The sequence below is a fragment of the Antechinus flavipes genome, chromosome 4 (genome assembly GCF_016432865.1).
Source record: "Antechinus flavipes isolate AdamAnt ecotype Samford, QLD, Australia chromosome 4, AdamAnt_v2, whole genome shotgun sequence".
In the NCBI taxonomy this organism is placed as follows: Eukaryota; Metazoa; Chordata; class Mammalia; order Dasyuromorphia; family Dasyuridae; genus Antechinus; species Antechinus flavipes.
The window spans coordinates 176288370-176304050 of NC_067401.1; the positions used below are offsets into that span (position 1 = coordinate 176288370).

Genomic DNA, 15681 nt, shown 5'->3' on the forward strand with positions numbered 1-15681 from the left:
AGACAACGAGCTATGGCCAAGGATGTTTCAGATTAGATTCTGGATCCTGAATACTTCTTATATTGTCATATCTTATGCCAGAATATCAACTAAGTCCAAATATGGAAAGAGTGGAAACAAAATCTAAGCATCAGAGCCACAAGACCTGCTCCAGAGTAGGTCCAGAAGAGCCTGCAGAGATGAAATGTTCCAAGAGGAATAGTGAGAAGATAGCACAAGAAGACATAATGAAAATTGAGCGGTGTCAAAGTTTAAGTTGCCTTAGTCATGTGTGTTCCTTAATATTTTTTTCTCCATTTATGGACTCTATGGGTACATTTCTTTCTGTTGGTATGGTTATTAATGGAACAGCACTGATACAGAATATTAATTAATGGGAGATAAAATTAATATGGGATATTGAAATAGATGTTTTGTTGCTACTTTTATTATATTGCTATTTCTGTAAATTTTACTTTTTTTGAGCTAATTGTGGGCTCATGAGCTTAGTTTGGATAGTGCAGACCATCCCTCAACTTTCAGGGCAACTTGGTTCCCATAAAGAACAACTGCCTTCATCCCTTCAAAAATCTCCTGCCAAAAACCTCCCAAAATTGTAGCTCATAAATTCACACTATGTCTATCTTTAATACTCATCCAGATGACACAATTAACTCAAAGCAAAGGCATTTTGCTGAAATAACATAAAATATTTCCCTCATAAATCTAGGGCATATACGCCCCAGAATACCCCAATATCAACAGGAAAAAAGGCTATTCATAGTGATCATAAGTGAAGAGGTACACATATAGGCTGCCAGCTGCCACCGCACCCCAAACAATGTCCTCTCCTATTGTGCATCAGCTGGTCTTCCCATCTGTCTACTGGGCAAATCACTTTATTAACTCTGGGTCTAAGCAAGTCTCATGTTTCTGATTTTGTTTCATGTCTCCAGTTCTTTCTCCAGCTTCAGTATCAACTACAAATATGGCATAAGGTACTGCTATATTCATTCAGGAAGTATTAGGAACCATACTTTAAGCCCAATAGGAATCTAAACTATGAAGCCTGCCATCTCCTGTGTAGAATACCCCTTTCAGAAATGGGACTTTCAAATCCTTTCATCAATTTGAATCAACTTTATTCTATGGATATACTATGCTTCTATTAATTGCTGCTAAATGCAGCTCTGACAAATGACATTGTCTATGGAGAAAAGAAGAGAAGTAGGAAGACAGCGAAATCCCAACCCACCTTGCTATAAACTCCAAGAGGGACAAGGAAAAGATAAGAGTGAAGTCTGACGAATCCTTACTCCAGAATTGAATTACTTAGAATGGAACCAACTTGCTTTTTACCTAGGCCACAAAGAGTATGTCTGATCTCATTTAGTCAATACAAATTGCTGTGTTTATCAATCCCCTTCATCCAATGGCTAATGCCTTATGATGCCGTCAAATTGTTTAAGGAATTTTTTTCACACTTTGTTTAGACACTTTACTCTGTTCCGGTTGTTTAGAAAATTCTATAATTTGATCTTCCTCCTTTACCCAGCAAAATGGCCAAGATAATAAAACAAAGATATAGTCTATTTTGATAGTGCTGCAGAAAGTCAGATGCACTAGTATATTGTGGGTAGAGCTGTAAATTAGTCCAACCATTATGGAAAACCATTAGGACTTTCTTTTCCCTCCTAATCCAGAGTTCTCTCTGCTATACATATATACAGAAAGATAAAAACCACAAAAGGGTTTTCTGGTAACAAGGAACTGCAAATAAAGTGGAGGTTCAGTGATTAGAAAATGGCTAGGTAAATTCTGGTACATGAATATAATGGGACATTATTAAGTCATAACAGAGAAACATAGTAAAACCCAAACTGGTGCAACACAACATGGATAAAAACAGATATAGAGACACTATAACCACTTTATTTTTAGATTTTTAGTCAATTTAGGGAATGTGCACATAAACCTAAGCATATGTTGTTTTTTCTTTAACTATATTTTAATATCAAATTAATAATAAAATTTGCCTTAAATCTCTAATCATTATGTAGACTTCAGAGCTGAGCTATGACTGCCAAATTAAAAATCTTTGTTTTTTGGAGGTATATTAAAATATCCATATTCAAAACAAGAAGTTTTCCCTTAACAGATATTTCCCCCCGCCTTGGTGAGGCAGCTGGGATAAAGTACTCATCCAGGATAATGTAGCTAGTAAGTTTTGAGTGTTTGAAGCCAGATTTGAACTTAGGATCTCCTGACTTCAGGATTGGAGTTTTATCCACTGCATCACCTACCAGTTCCCAAAGTATATCTCTCAAAACTAGAGTGATGTGTTTTAAATGTTAGTTCTAAAGTGCCAAAATTGATGAGAATTGAATATAAGAAGTATTGTTTTCCCAGAAAGCAATCCAAATCAACCCTATCACTAGGTGTCCATATTCTAGTTTGAATATAGCATTGCTGCACCCAGGGACATCATCATTCAATCCAGTCCCAGAACAATGTTCTAGTAGAAACCAAATGACATTCTGTGATTCGTTTCCTTTTCTCCTAAAATCATCATGTTTCCTCTGGTCCTTGACATTCAGGTCCATGTCCTGAGCAATTGGAGCATTAGGACAAATGTAGTAATATTTCTCAAGAAACTTAAACCATGAGTCCCTGATTTGTGTTGGAAGTAGAACTCTTATTTATGTATTTTCTGTTTCATTCTCAACAGAATCTTAATGAAAACTTGGCAAAACTTACAAACAAATTTGAGATAGCAACTGCAGAAAAACTCAAATGTCAGCAAGAAGCTGAAATGACCTCAGGTACCATCTCACTTGCAAATCGCCTGGTGAGTTCCAACAGACAGAGCTTTAATTTTATGAACAGTTTATCAATTACAATAGAGATACAAAATATGTAAATACAAAATAGCACATCTTTGACTTTGGAGAATATTTTGAAATAAGCTGTAATATAGAAAACTTCATCATAAAAATTAAGTGAAAGAACAGTGATACTCAAATCTAATTTTAATTACATATTACATATTACATATTAATTACATATATCCTTGTTAATGTGGGAAGAATTTAGATCTACAAGGTCTTATGTATATGTCGGGATTCTTTTCACTAACTTCTATGGGTTAGTATGTATACTGACAAACAATTGGTACGTGCTGACAATTTGTCAAGCACTGAGACAGCTGCTATTAAATTGTACCTGCATCCCTGAAAGGTAGGACAGCAAAGCAGGTACTGAGATAATGCTCTCTTATCACCTCCAGGATCAAATAGAAAAAGCTGTTTTCCATTCAAAAGATCTTCATAACCCTCCTCCCTTCAATCTTTGCAGTCTTTTTACTCCAGACCGGAGTCTTTTATCCATTGATACTGGCTTCTTGCTGCTCTTTAAACAAAGTACTCCATCTCCTGAATCTGTACATTTTCACTGGCTGTTCCCTCATATATTCATCTCAACCTCTTGGTTTTTCTGGATCCCTGAAAGTCCCATATAAAACCATACCTTCCAGAGGAAGCCTTTCTCAATCCTCCTTAATTCTAGTGCCTTCCCTATGAGATTCTCTTCAATTTGTGTTGTAGATAGATAACTTGTTTTTAGACAGTTGTTTGCATGTTGTCTCTCCCATTATCTGTGAGCTCCTTGAGATCAGGAACTATCTTTTGCCTTTCCTCGTATCCCTGATGATACGATGCTAAATATACCATGCCTGTGGTTCATATATTTATTGGGCAGTTACTTTCAAGTCAGAGTCCCAAAAAATTATGGAGAAGAAAAATGAGAAGGGTAGGAAGTAGGAACTGGAAATGATTTTGTTAGGTAAGGAACTAACTTGAAGAATGATGAGGCACCTAATTTCATAATACCACATGAAAAAATTTCAGGTTATTATTTTGTATTTGAGTCACAAACAAATTTCATGCAGGATTCTGGAGTCTTTTGTCATTGGGTTTATAAATGAAAATGTGACCCTCACTTTAAATTCTGAAAATAAATTCATTATATGGCTTTTGTTTTCCCACTTAAACTTTGGCTTAGCTCATATGACTCAAGGAACCTGAGAAGAGGTCTTAGAAAATTAGGAACCTAGAAAATAATTCATGATTGTGTCAATACAATGATAAACAGCTAAACAATTAATTTGGGAGAGGAGGGGGGAAAGATGAGTCAAATCATGTAAACCAGTGATGATCAACCTTTTTTTGGAGGAAGAGAAAGTATTAAAAATCAAAGGCAAGGAAAAAAGAGAAACTCTGGCATTGCAGGAGTATGAAGAGATGATGCTTTTTATGACTATTCCAGTTAAACTCCATAAGCACCAAAATTACTGGATAGAGAAAAATGAGCTTCTCCAAACCTAGGATCCAGTCTGCACATCTGACATTTACATTGTTGACTGAATTAATGGAAGTGAATGAGGGAATATTATTTAAATAATATCGACATCACTAAAGAAAGAAACTAGAGAATTTCAAAAGTTTTCTTTGACTGATATATGCTATTTAGGTGGAACAGATACAATTATTTGGCCTATGATTGAAATAATTTACTTTGACTACAGTAGGTAGCAAGTTGATGAAGTAGAGAGTATTGAACAAGTATTCAGGTAATCTAAATTCTGTTAGGGAAGTCACTCTCATCATTTCCTGCAAAATGAGAAGTTTGTATACGATATTTTTTAACATCCCTTCTAGTTCTAATATTCTACAATTCTGTCATCCCTTTCTTGGACTATCCATATAAAATATTATCTTATTTTTTCACTTAAATGGATCCATGATATCACTGACATGGATACTATTTTCTGCAAATTATCTATGGCATCATATCCTCTGCATAGGTTCCTATTTATTCCCATGAAAGTTTGTTTTCCCTTGAAACTGCTCAATCTCAAAAGTAACAACAGCTTCATAGGATTTTAAAACTGGAAGGTTTTTAAAGATAAAGTAATCCAGATGCCATCCTCACCTTTTTTTATAGAAGAGGAAACTACTCACATTTACATGACTTCTTACAGATCATAAAATATTTTTCTAACACGCTGAGATATATCAGAATTTTAAAAAATTCAGAGTTTGAGGGGACTTCAGTGCTTCTCTAATTCATTTATATGAAATAAGTCACTTTTAAAATATACCTCACAAATGGTCATTTTTGTCTCTGCTTGAAGACCTCCAAGGAGAGGAAACTCACTATTTTCTGCATTCTTCATGAGGAGAAATCTAATCATTAAGTAGTTTTCCTGATACAAATTTGGTTTCTTTATATTCCATTCATTAATCACCTATTTTTGTTCTCTGGATGCAAAAAGAATTCTTATCCCACTTTCACATAATGATCCATCAAATGCTTAAAGACAATTATCATTCTTTTCTCCACCCATATCTCCCTTTTTCCAGGATCCCTAATTTTTCCAATCATTCTCTTCATATGATATAAACTCTCCAAGCTAGTTGCCTTCTTCTGGATGCTTTCCAATTTATCAATGGCTTTCCAAAAATGTGATGTACAGAACTGTGCACACAGTTTCAAATTTGGTCTGACCAATAGAGCTTTCATCTCTCAGTTCACAAGCTCCTATTCTCACTGACAAGTTGGGTTTGCAGAACTTGACCAACCACAATGTCACCTCAGGGCTATAGGAGATTGGTATTGCCTTTCTTTAATGTCATCAGTCCCAACCTCACCAGAGTCCTTCCCTCTTCCCTGGAAAGTTAATTAGGAATTAATTTAATTAGCCAGACTTAAGTAGTTTTTAAAAGGAGGTATTCACTAATGTGATTCATTAAGAACAATAGGTACAAATCATTCCCCCTAAAAGTTTGTGACACACTCCCTCTCAAGAGTCTAGGGGAAAATATATTAAGCTCCAGGACTTGCTCGAAGTTCTTTCCATCTTCTATTCACGGGGTGTTCAAGAAGTATTCTTTAGGCATGGCACAATGTCTTTACTGGGCTCCTTGTAAAGCCATAGGTTTTGTAGTTCTTGGCTCCCAATGATACAGCCCTTGTCACTGGTTATTTTAGACATTGTCTAGATATAGATGGGAAAATGGAAAGTGATAATTCAATATCCTCCAGACTCTTTAAAACTAGAAGACTCTCTAGTTAAGGAGGAAAAGGATGGGGATGAGAGGAATACTTGGTCAAAGCCAAAAATTCCCTCAGTCAGTACCTTCTCAGGAATTTTAGCTAGACCTCCATTCTTATTCCATTTCTTGAATTTCTTCCCATTTCAGTTCATTTAATTATTTTAGACAGAACCCAAAGGATATATACATGAAATTCCATAGCCAACTGAATAAATCTTTTGCCTGCATCATTTTACTTCATAAATGTCTTTCAAAAACAAATTTAGTGTAATTTCTTTTGATTAATTGATTGAGACATAGTCTTACCTAGTAAAGGTATTATTAAGCTAAAATGGGTATGTGGGAGAAGGTAAAGTCAAGATGGATAGCAAAGAGTGATAGGAATCAGTGCTTTAGACTCCTGTCCACATATTCCTCCACACAAAGCCAGAAAATGTAACAGGCCAAATCCTTGTGGAGAAATCCAGAAAAAGTAGAGTGAGTCATGTGTCTAGCTCAGCTTGACATAGGGAAACAAACAGGATGGTGTGTGAACATGGGAAATGGGTTTAGGGAAGGAGCACACTTGTGCAAAGCACACCCAGCATCAAGGAGAGCTTGTACACTGGAGCAAAAGGAAGTCCCGGGTCATATTGAGATTCTACCAGACCTATATCACTATGACAGAGACAGGTATCAACTGAAACCTTTATTGCCCTCATTATAGTTCTGAGTCACTGATCTAAAGTGAAAGTAGGAAGATCCTCCAAAATAGGAGTGCCCAGGAATAATGTTCTAGTTAGGGAGACTTTTGACAATATAACAAGGAGGAAGTTAAGAAGTTAGCAGAAGCAAAGGAATGATTCAAGTCCCAAGTTCAGAGCAAAATCTCATTTCTGGGATCTAGCCCAAACAGCAGAGGCATAATCAATGTAAGAATCTCTGATGAAAGGGATCCTATAATTCTATTTCTTTGAACCAACAGAACTCTCCCAGCTGGCTGAGGGCAGCATTCCATTCTTGCACACTCAAACTCAGGTCAGGAACTTAAAGAACTCAGATCAGGAGGCCAGCAATTATACATCATCCTGAATCAGACCATTTTGAGAGCACTGAAAGCTTGCAGATCCCCAGTTTTCCTGGGGGCCTTGAGGAACACAGCATTCAATACCTTGAGAAAGAAACAATGGAATCAACCCATATCTTTCTTCCAGAAGCATGACAGAATTCAGCCCTAATGTCAAGTCCAAATAAAGGAAATACACCAAAAAAAAAGAACAAATTTTTAAAAATAAAAAGAATTATGCCATACTTAAGACACAAATATATAAGAGAATGACTCCAAATCATCTACAAGCAATGCCTCAAAATAAATAAATAAATAAATGAAGTTTGGACACAAACTCAACTACGATTCCTGGAAGAGAAGAAGGAAAAATTTGTTTGCTTATTTAGTTTCCAATCAATTTTTACTCTATTTTCCCCTGACTTTTTATTGCATGTAATTTTTTATTGCACCATAATCTGGGAAAAAATGCATTTACTATTTCTGCTTTTCTGCTTTTGATTTTGAGGTTTTTATTCTCATATATATGGTCAATTTTTATATAGATTCCATGTACTGCCAAGAAAAAGGTATATTCCTCTCTGTCTTCATTCAATTGTCTCCAAAGGTCTATCATCCCTAACTCTTCTAGTATCCTATTTACTTCCTTAAGTTCTTTCTTATTTATTTTATGGTTTGATTTATCTAGTTCTGAGAGACCAAAATTGAAATCCCCCACTAGTATAGTTTTGCTGTTTAATTCTTCTTGCAGCTCTCTTAACTTCTCTTCTAGGAATCTGGACACTATACCACTTGGCACATAAATGTTTAGTATTGATATTTCATTATCTATAGTACCTTTAAGTAGGATGTAGTTTCCTTCCTTATCTCTTTTAATTACATCAATTTTTGCTTTTGCTTGATCTGAGATTAGCATTGTTCTTTCTGCTTTTTTTTTTTTTACCTCAGCTAAAGCATAACATATTCTGTTCCAGCTTTTTGTCTTTACTGTAAATGTATCATTCTGCTTTAAATGAGTTTTTTGTAAAAACAAATTGTAGGATTCTGGCTTTTAATCCAGTCTGCTATCCACTTCCATTTTATGGGAGAGTTCATCCCATCCCCATTCACAGATAAAATTACTAACTCTATTTTCCTGACACCTTGTTTACCCCTAGTTTTACTTTTCTCTTCTCTTCCCCCCTTTCCCTCCTTGTATTTTGTCACTGACCACTCCTCCCTCAAACAGCCCTCCCTTCTTCAGTCTCCCTTTTTTTATACCTTTCCCCTTCTACTTCTGTTCTCCCTTCTATTCATCTCTCCTTTTATTCTCCCCTTTCCTCTTCTACTTTCCTATAAGGTGAGACAAGCTTCTCTGTGAAGTTAAATGTGCCTGATATTCTCTCTTTGAAACAAGTCTGATAAGAGTAGGATTTGCACAATGCTCATCTCCCTCCCCTCTTTCCCTTATTTGCAATAAGTCTTTTTTGCCTCCTCATGAGATGTCGTTTATCTCATCTTAACTCCATTTTCCTCTTCTTCCAGCAGAATCACCTTTCCTCCATCACAATAAAATCAAATTATACCTGCACCCTCTAAGTATACTCATAACAGAGATACAGATCTCAAGAGTTAAACCTATCATCTTCCTATGTAGGGATATAGGCTTTTTAACTTTTAAAAGAAAGTTATTTTTTCTTTCCTTTTAACCTTTTTATGCTTCTCTTGAGTTCTGTAGTTAAAGATCAAATTTTCTATTCATCTCTAGTCTTTTCATCAGAAATACATGAAATTTACCAATTTAGTTGAATGTTCATCTTTTTCCCTGAAAGATGATGCTCAATTTTGCTTTATACTTGATTCTTGGCTACAATGCAAGTTCCTTTGCCTTTCAGAATATCAGATTCCATGTCCTTCAATGTTTTGAAGTAGAAGCTGCTAGATTTTAGATAATCCTTATTGTGGCTCCTAGATATTTGAATTGTTTCCTTTTAGCTGCTTGCAATATTTTCTCCTTGATTTGACGATTCTGAAATTTAGGTACGATGTCCTTTGAATTTTCATTTTGGAGTCTCTTTCAGGAGGTGATCAGTGAATTCTTCCAATGCCTATTTTACCCTCTGGTTCTAGGATATCTGGGCAGTTATCCTTGATGATTTCCTGAAAAATGATGTCTAGGTTGTTTTTTTCATCATGGTTTTCAGGAAGTCCAATAATTCTTAGATTGTCTCTCCTAAATCTATTTTCCAGGTTGTTTTTCCATTGAGACATTTTACATTTTTTCTTTTTTTTTCTTTCTTTCTTTCTTTTTTTTTTTTTGTTTTGTTTTGTTTGACTGATTCTTGAAGTCTCATTGAGTCATTCACTTCCATTTGTTCAATTCTAACTTTTAGTGATTTTCTTCACTTAGCTTTTTTTAATCTCCCTTTGCATTTGGAATTGCAATTCAATTCATTTGGCCAATTGAACTTTTAAATGAGGTATTTTGTTCACTGGATTTCTTTTTCCATTTCACAAATTCCATTTTTCAATGAATTGGTTTCTTTTTCAAATCAATTTTGTAAGGAGTTATTTGCTTTTTCCATTTCATCATATCTATTTTTAGGGAATTTTCTTCAGATACTTTCTGTTTTTCCTTTTCTATACCCTCTTGCAAAGATCTCATTTCCTTTCTCCATTTTTCTTCTAACTCTCTTTTAAGATCCTTTTTGAATTCTTATAAGAAAGCCTGGTGAAATGGGGACCAACTCATATCACCCTTCAAACCTTCATTTAAAGCTAGTTTGCCTTTAGGATCCTCAGGAATTGAGGTCTTTTCTTCTCTTTCTTCATAAAAGTTGTCTATGGTCAAACTTCTTCTTGCTTTTTTAATCATTTTTAAGGGTTGAAGTCTGTTCTTAATGCAAAGGGGCTTATAGCTTAAATCTTAAAGCAGTTTGCTTTAGATTGCCCTGGGGCTGGTGTTGCTTAATGACTTCTGGTGCTGAGTAGGCATGGCCAGGTCCCATTTTTCTGGGGTTCCATGATTCACAATTTCTAACAATTTCTAACAATCTCTTGTGTTTACTTTGAGTGTCTCACAGCAAATCTGCTGAACCACTAGCTTGTAATCTGGACAGTGTAGCCTAAGAGCCTCCCAGTAGATTCCCTAGTGCATGAACATGGCAAAGCCCTAGTTCCTCACCCCAGCTCCTTGCACTGGGGTCTGAACTTGGAAGCCTCTCCCCCTGCCCATTTGAAACAGACATTTTCTGAAGTTCTTCCAAAGTATCTTCTTCTGGAAATTTTTTGTACTCCAAATATTTGTGGATTGGTCACTCCAAAACCAGTTCAGAAACTTTGTTTGCCTTTTTAAAAAGTTTAAAAACATTGTAATAAATGGAATGAGAGTACTTGAGGGGGGTAATGAAAAATGTAAAGCTATGAGAAAAAGTATTGGAAGAGAATAAATAACTTGGCATAAGAACTACAAAACTTGCCAAAGCAACAAACTCCCTGACTACAAGAAGGGACCAAATAAAAAACACTGAATTCATGAGGCAACAAGAATTATTAAAACAAAGAAAAAAAAGGTTTTAAAAAGTAGAAGAAATTCTAAGATATAGCAATATCAAATATCCTGGGAAACAGATTGAAAAGAAAAAAATCAAGAATCATTAGACTATCTGAATTCCCTCACTGGAAAAAAAAAGCAGAGGGAGGGGTGGTCTTGACATAATATTTCAATAAATATTAAAAGAAAATTGCCCAGATATTATAGAACTAGAAGACAAAGTGAAAATAGAATTCCCAAGACCCTTCCTAAAGGAAATCCCAAAATGAAAATTCCCAGTAACATAGCCAAAATCAAAAGGTACCAAGTGAAAGAAAAAATTTTCAGCCAAAAAAAAAAAAAAAAAAAAAGAATTCAAGTACCAAAGAGCTACTGTCAGGATTGTATGTGATTTAGTAGCCACCATGAAACAAATTAACTCTGTGTGCCTAGGAAATAGCTAGGTGGCTCAGTGGGTAGAGCACTAGACTCAGTAAGACGAGTTCAAATCATTTCTCAGACACTTATTAGCTATGTGACTATAAGCAAAATATTTAATCTCTGTTTGCCTTAATTCACTGGAGAAGAAGATGACAAACCCTTCCGGAAGCCTTGCCAATAAAATCCCATGAACAAGTGTGGTCTACAAAGCCATTAAGAGTTAGACCCAACTGAATAACTTAACAACAATAAAACAGAAATTGGAAACTTGAACTATGATATTCCAGAAGATAAAAATTATAAACTTGCAGTAAAGAATAACTTATTCATATAATGTTACAGAGCAAGGAATAAATCTTTAATAAAATAGAAGCCTTCCAAAGCATCCCTAGTGAAAAGAGTAGAGCTAAGAAGAAACTTTGAATTTCTAACATAAAAGTTAAGAGAACATGAATGAACAATAACAAAAGACTAAACAAGGATAAAATATTCAAATATGAGGAGATGATACAGGAGACTTTGAATTTTGTCATCATCAGATTTCATAGAGGGAGTTCAATTAGACAAGGCTTAAGAGGAGTTCTATTATATCTTAAGGAGAGGAAAATGGAAAAAGAAGTGAAGAGTAATATACTGGGGAAGAAGGAAAAGTAAAGTGATGGTAAATTATCTCATAAAATAGAGGGCACAAGTAAATATCTATACAAACAAGGTGAAGAGTGGCTGACATTAGACCTTACTCTTATCTGAACAGATTAAACAAAGGAAGAATATACACAGCAAATGTACACACTTCATTTGTTAAGTGGTTAGTGCTCATAAACTGAGGAAAGCATCAATAAGTTACATATAAATGTACATATATATTTATATATATTTGATATATATCAATAACATATATAAATACAATGGAATACTCTTATCAATATCAATAGTTCCAGCCAATATTCCAATAGACCAACAAATACTCCAGACAATTAATGATGAAGCATGCTGCCACCTCCTGATAGAAAGATGAAGGACTCAAAATACATAATGAAACAAAGAAACAAAAAAAAATTGGGGCAATGCCAATGTGAAAATCTGTTATGATATATGGATATAAGTTTGTAATGGGTTTTTGTTTTTCTTGTGTTCTAATTGGAGGTGTAGAAGGTATAGCTGGTGAAAGGTGAAAGTAGAATTTAACTGATTAAATATATATGTATATATTTTTAAATAAGTAAGTTATTTTGACTCTGTCCTTACATAGTGAAAAATGAATTGATGGGAAACCAAATCTTGGGGAAAAGGAAAACTAAATTTAAAAAACTTAACTGTCATGTTTTTCCTAAGTTCAATTTTAAGAGATAAATAAATATAACTTCACTGACTAGAGAGTTTTTTGTAATAGTCTACCAATGAGTCCACACGATATAGTTTAGACAGCACTAGACAGAAATTAAAGATGTGGGTTCTGATCCCAATTTTGCAACTAACAAGTTACTTGACTTTGGACAACCTACTTCATATTTCTGAAATATAGTAAAAAATAGAAAATTGATTTGTAAGGTCTCTTCCAGCCAAGAATGAACTGATAAATGAGTAATAACTGAATACAAGGGGGAAAAATTCACTTTTGAATTTAATCTGCATTATTAAAGTTTTTTCCCATCACTTTCTTAAGACTAGACAGTTAAGAAAACAATAAATCAAGGCCTAGTTTATATGATTTACTGATTTCTGAAGTGTAAATTCTTACAGTGAAAATTTAACAGTTGGCTTTCTCAAACCAGTATGATATAGTTTCTAGTACAGTGGAAAAGGTAAATTTGAGCTGACCCCCCAAACCTCAGACACACAGGTTAACCTTACAGCCTTAGAACTGACATCCAGTTCCCTTTGTCTGGCTATGGAATAAATAAAAAGGTAGTGTGTCCCACAGAATTGTGCAGAGAACCAAAAATTGTAGAACATGAGCTTACAGTGAATGAGGAAAAGATAACATACAGATCAGATTTTTCTAATTTCTAAAACATTATTTACAGTCAGTGTACTATGTGACCACAGCCACTGTATTTAATATTAAGTCTTTATTCCTTTTCAATATTTGAAATTATAGGTTGGAGGACTTGCCTCTGAAAATGAAAGGTGGGCAGAAGCTATCAAGAACTTCAGACAACAAATGAGTACATTATGTGGAGACATTTTGCTGATTACAGCTTTCATTTCTTACTTGGGATACTTTACCAAAAAATACCGTCAAAATCTTATGGATAGTAATTGGAGAGCTTACCTGAAACAATTAAAAGTAAGGAACAGAATAAATTATGATGATCATACCTCATTCTTGTGAAATTAGGAAGAGATAAATGTTGATATTTTCATTTTCATGCTAGGAAAGCTGACAATTCAAAAGATTAAGTGACCTTCCCAATGTCACAAGAATATTATTGAATCGACTTCTTTCCAGCATTTCTGACTAATGGTAATAACAACAATTATAGGAAATACTCTTGCTAATTTTAACTCCCATTTAAATAGCATTTGGAAATTATGAATAAGGGAGAGTAGTATTCACTGGTAAAAGTGATTCCAGTTCCCTCTCCTTCAAGGTATGGACTAATTACAGGTGTTAAAGATATGCCCTTTCTATAAACTCTTGACAGTCCTTGAGCTATAAGAATTCTCTTCTTAATTCAGAAAAAAAAAAAAGGAAAACTATCTAGAGTATGCATTGAGTTCTAAAACTGATGTCTCTTTAAAAATGGAGGTTCTACAACTGAGAATTTTATGTTTTGTACTGTTTTTCTCTTTAAATTCTCTTAAGTCTTTATTCTAGATTGTTATATCGGAGTGATATGTTGTGTTTCCCTAAATTGAATAACTACTTGATCTCCTGAATGCGGTTGTCATTTGGTCCCTATCCATTCCCATCAAGTGTTCAATAAATTTAGACAGTTTTGATTCCTTAGCTTGAAAAAAAGGGAAATGCAGATCACAAAGCCCTCAAGTGAATGGAGTCTAAAGATACAGTATATCCTGACTTCACTATAATATTATTAAATCAATAGCAACTGTTAACTATTCATGACCATTAAGAAATAAAACCTTCTTCTCACCTCTTGGTAAATAAGAAATGTTCTCTAAATATACAATAAGATATAGATTCTCAGACACAAGCAAGGTATAATTTTGTTTTGTTTGAGCATAACCACTGTCACAAGACAGAGAAAACTAGTGACATAGTTGATGAAGTGCTAATTGTGAAAGACATGGATACAAATCCAGTCTGACACTTCCTAGTTAAGTCACTTAATATCTATTTTCCTCAGTTTCCCTAACTATAAAATAAGGATAATAATAGCATCTAATTTCCAGTTATTTTAAGGCCCAAGTGATACATTTGTTAAACTGTATAGCACAGTTTCTGATACATGGAAGGCACTATATACATGATTATTTACTTCCCTCCCTTTTACTCTTTATATGTTTTGTTTTGTTTTGTTCTTGTTGGATGGGGTGTGGAATAAGGGGAAGACAGAGATGCAAAAAGAAAAGGGAAAAAATGTCAATGCAACAATTATTTTTGAGATTTTTCATTCACCTTTATTTCTAAGTGTATTTTCTTTTGCCATTTTTAATTATTGGACTAGGAACAGCAATGAAAAAGATTCCCCCTCTCCCCTTTCTTTTTTTCCTAATAATAGCTTTTAATTTTCAAAATATATGCAAAGATAGTTTTCTATATTCACCTTTGCAAAACTCTGTGTTCCAAGTTTTCTCCCTTCCTTCCTCTCATCCCCTCCCCTAGACATCAAGCAATCCAATAAATAATAAACATACAATTCCTCTCTATATAAATTTCCACATTCATCATGCTGCACAAGAAAAATCTTTGAGATACAGACACTTTAGAGACACTGCTGGATCAAAAGATATGAACAGTTTGATAACCTTTGGACACAGTTCCAACTTGCTCTTAGAATGGCTGAATCAGTTTACAATTCTACTAACTATATAGTAGTGTCCCAGTCTTCCCACATCCCCTCCAACATTCATCATTATCTGAAAAAAAGAAGATATTTAATGAAATAGAGGACTTCTAAGCATTTTTGATGAAGAGGCCAGAGCTAAATAGAAAATCTGACATTCAAACATAGGACTCAAGTTGTGATGATTGCGTATTTAAAATCAGCCGGAGCCAGGAATTCAGGTTAAGGGAAAAATCTTCAATCTTTATTCTTTTGGAGGTGAAGGGGAATTGCAATAGTAATATGGGCAGCTGCGACAGGAAGCCAGCCAGCAGAGGTCAAGGGGGATTGCAGGTGAAGAGGGATTGGAGGTAAAGGGGGGGGTCGCAATAGCAATGCAAGCAGCTGTATCAAGAAACTAGCCAACAGTCTCTCTTTTCACTTCCCTTTCCCCCTCCCCTGCCTCCACCCACCAAAATCGTCATTTCCTATACAATACATCAGGACTTGCACAAAGAGTGGGCAGGGTCCATTCTTTCTCCAAGCATATATGTTAATAGAGTATAGTCCAATTACTATTTAGCCTCACGTGCTTGGGACCTCAGTGCATCAATTCAAGCCTTAGCCCATTACATCAAG

At 34.7% G+C, this 15681-nt stretch overlaps 1 protein-coding gene across 1 annotated transcript in view; it reads left to right on the plus strand.

Moving 5' to 3' along the window:
* Positions 1 to 15681, plus strand: part of DNAH9 (dynein axonemal heavy chain 9) — a 581066-nt gene that overhangs the window by 430380 nt on the left and 135005 nt on the right. The window contains exons 51-52 of the mRNA XM_051995550.1: positions 2708 to 2827; positions 13191 to 13379. Coding sequence (XP_051851510.1) covers positions 2708 to 2827; positions 13191 to 13379 — 309 coding nt within the window. The remainder of the gene's footprint in view (positions 1 to 2707; positions 2828 to 13190; positions 13380 to 15681) is intronic.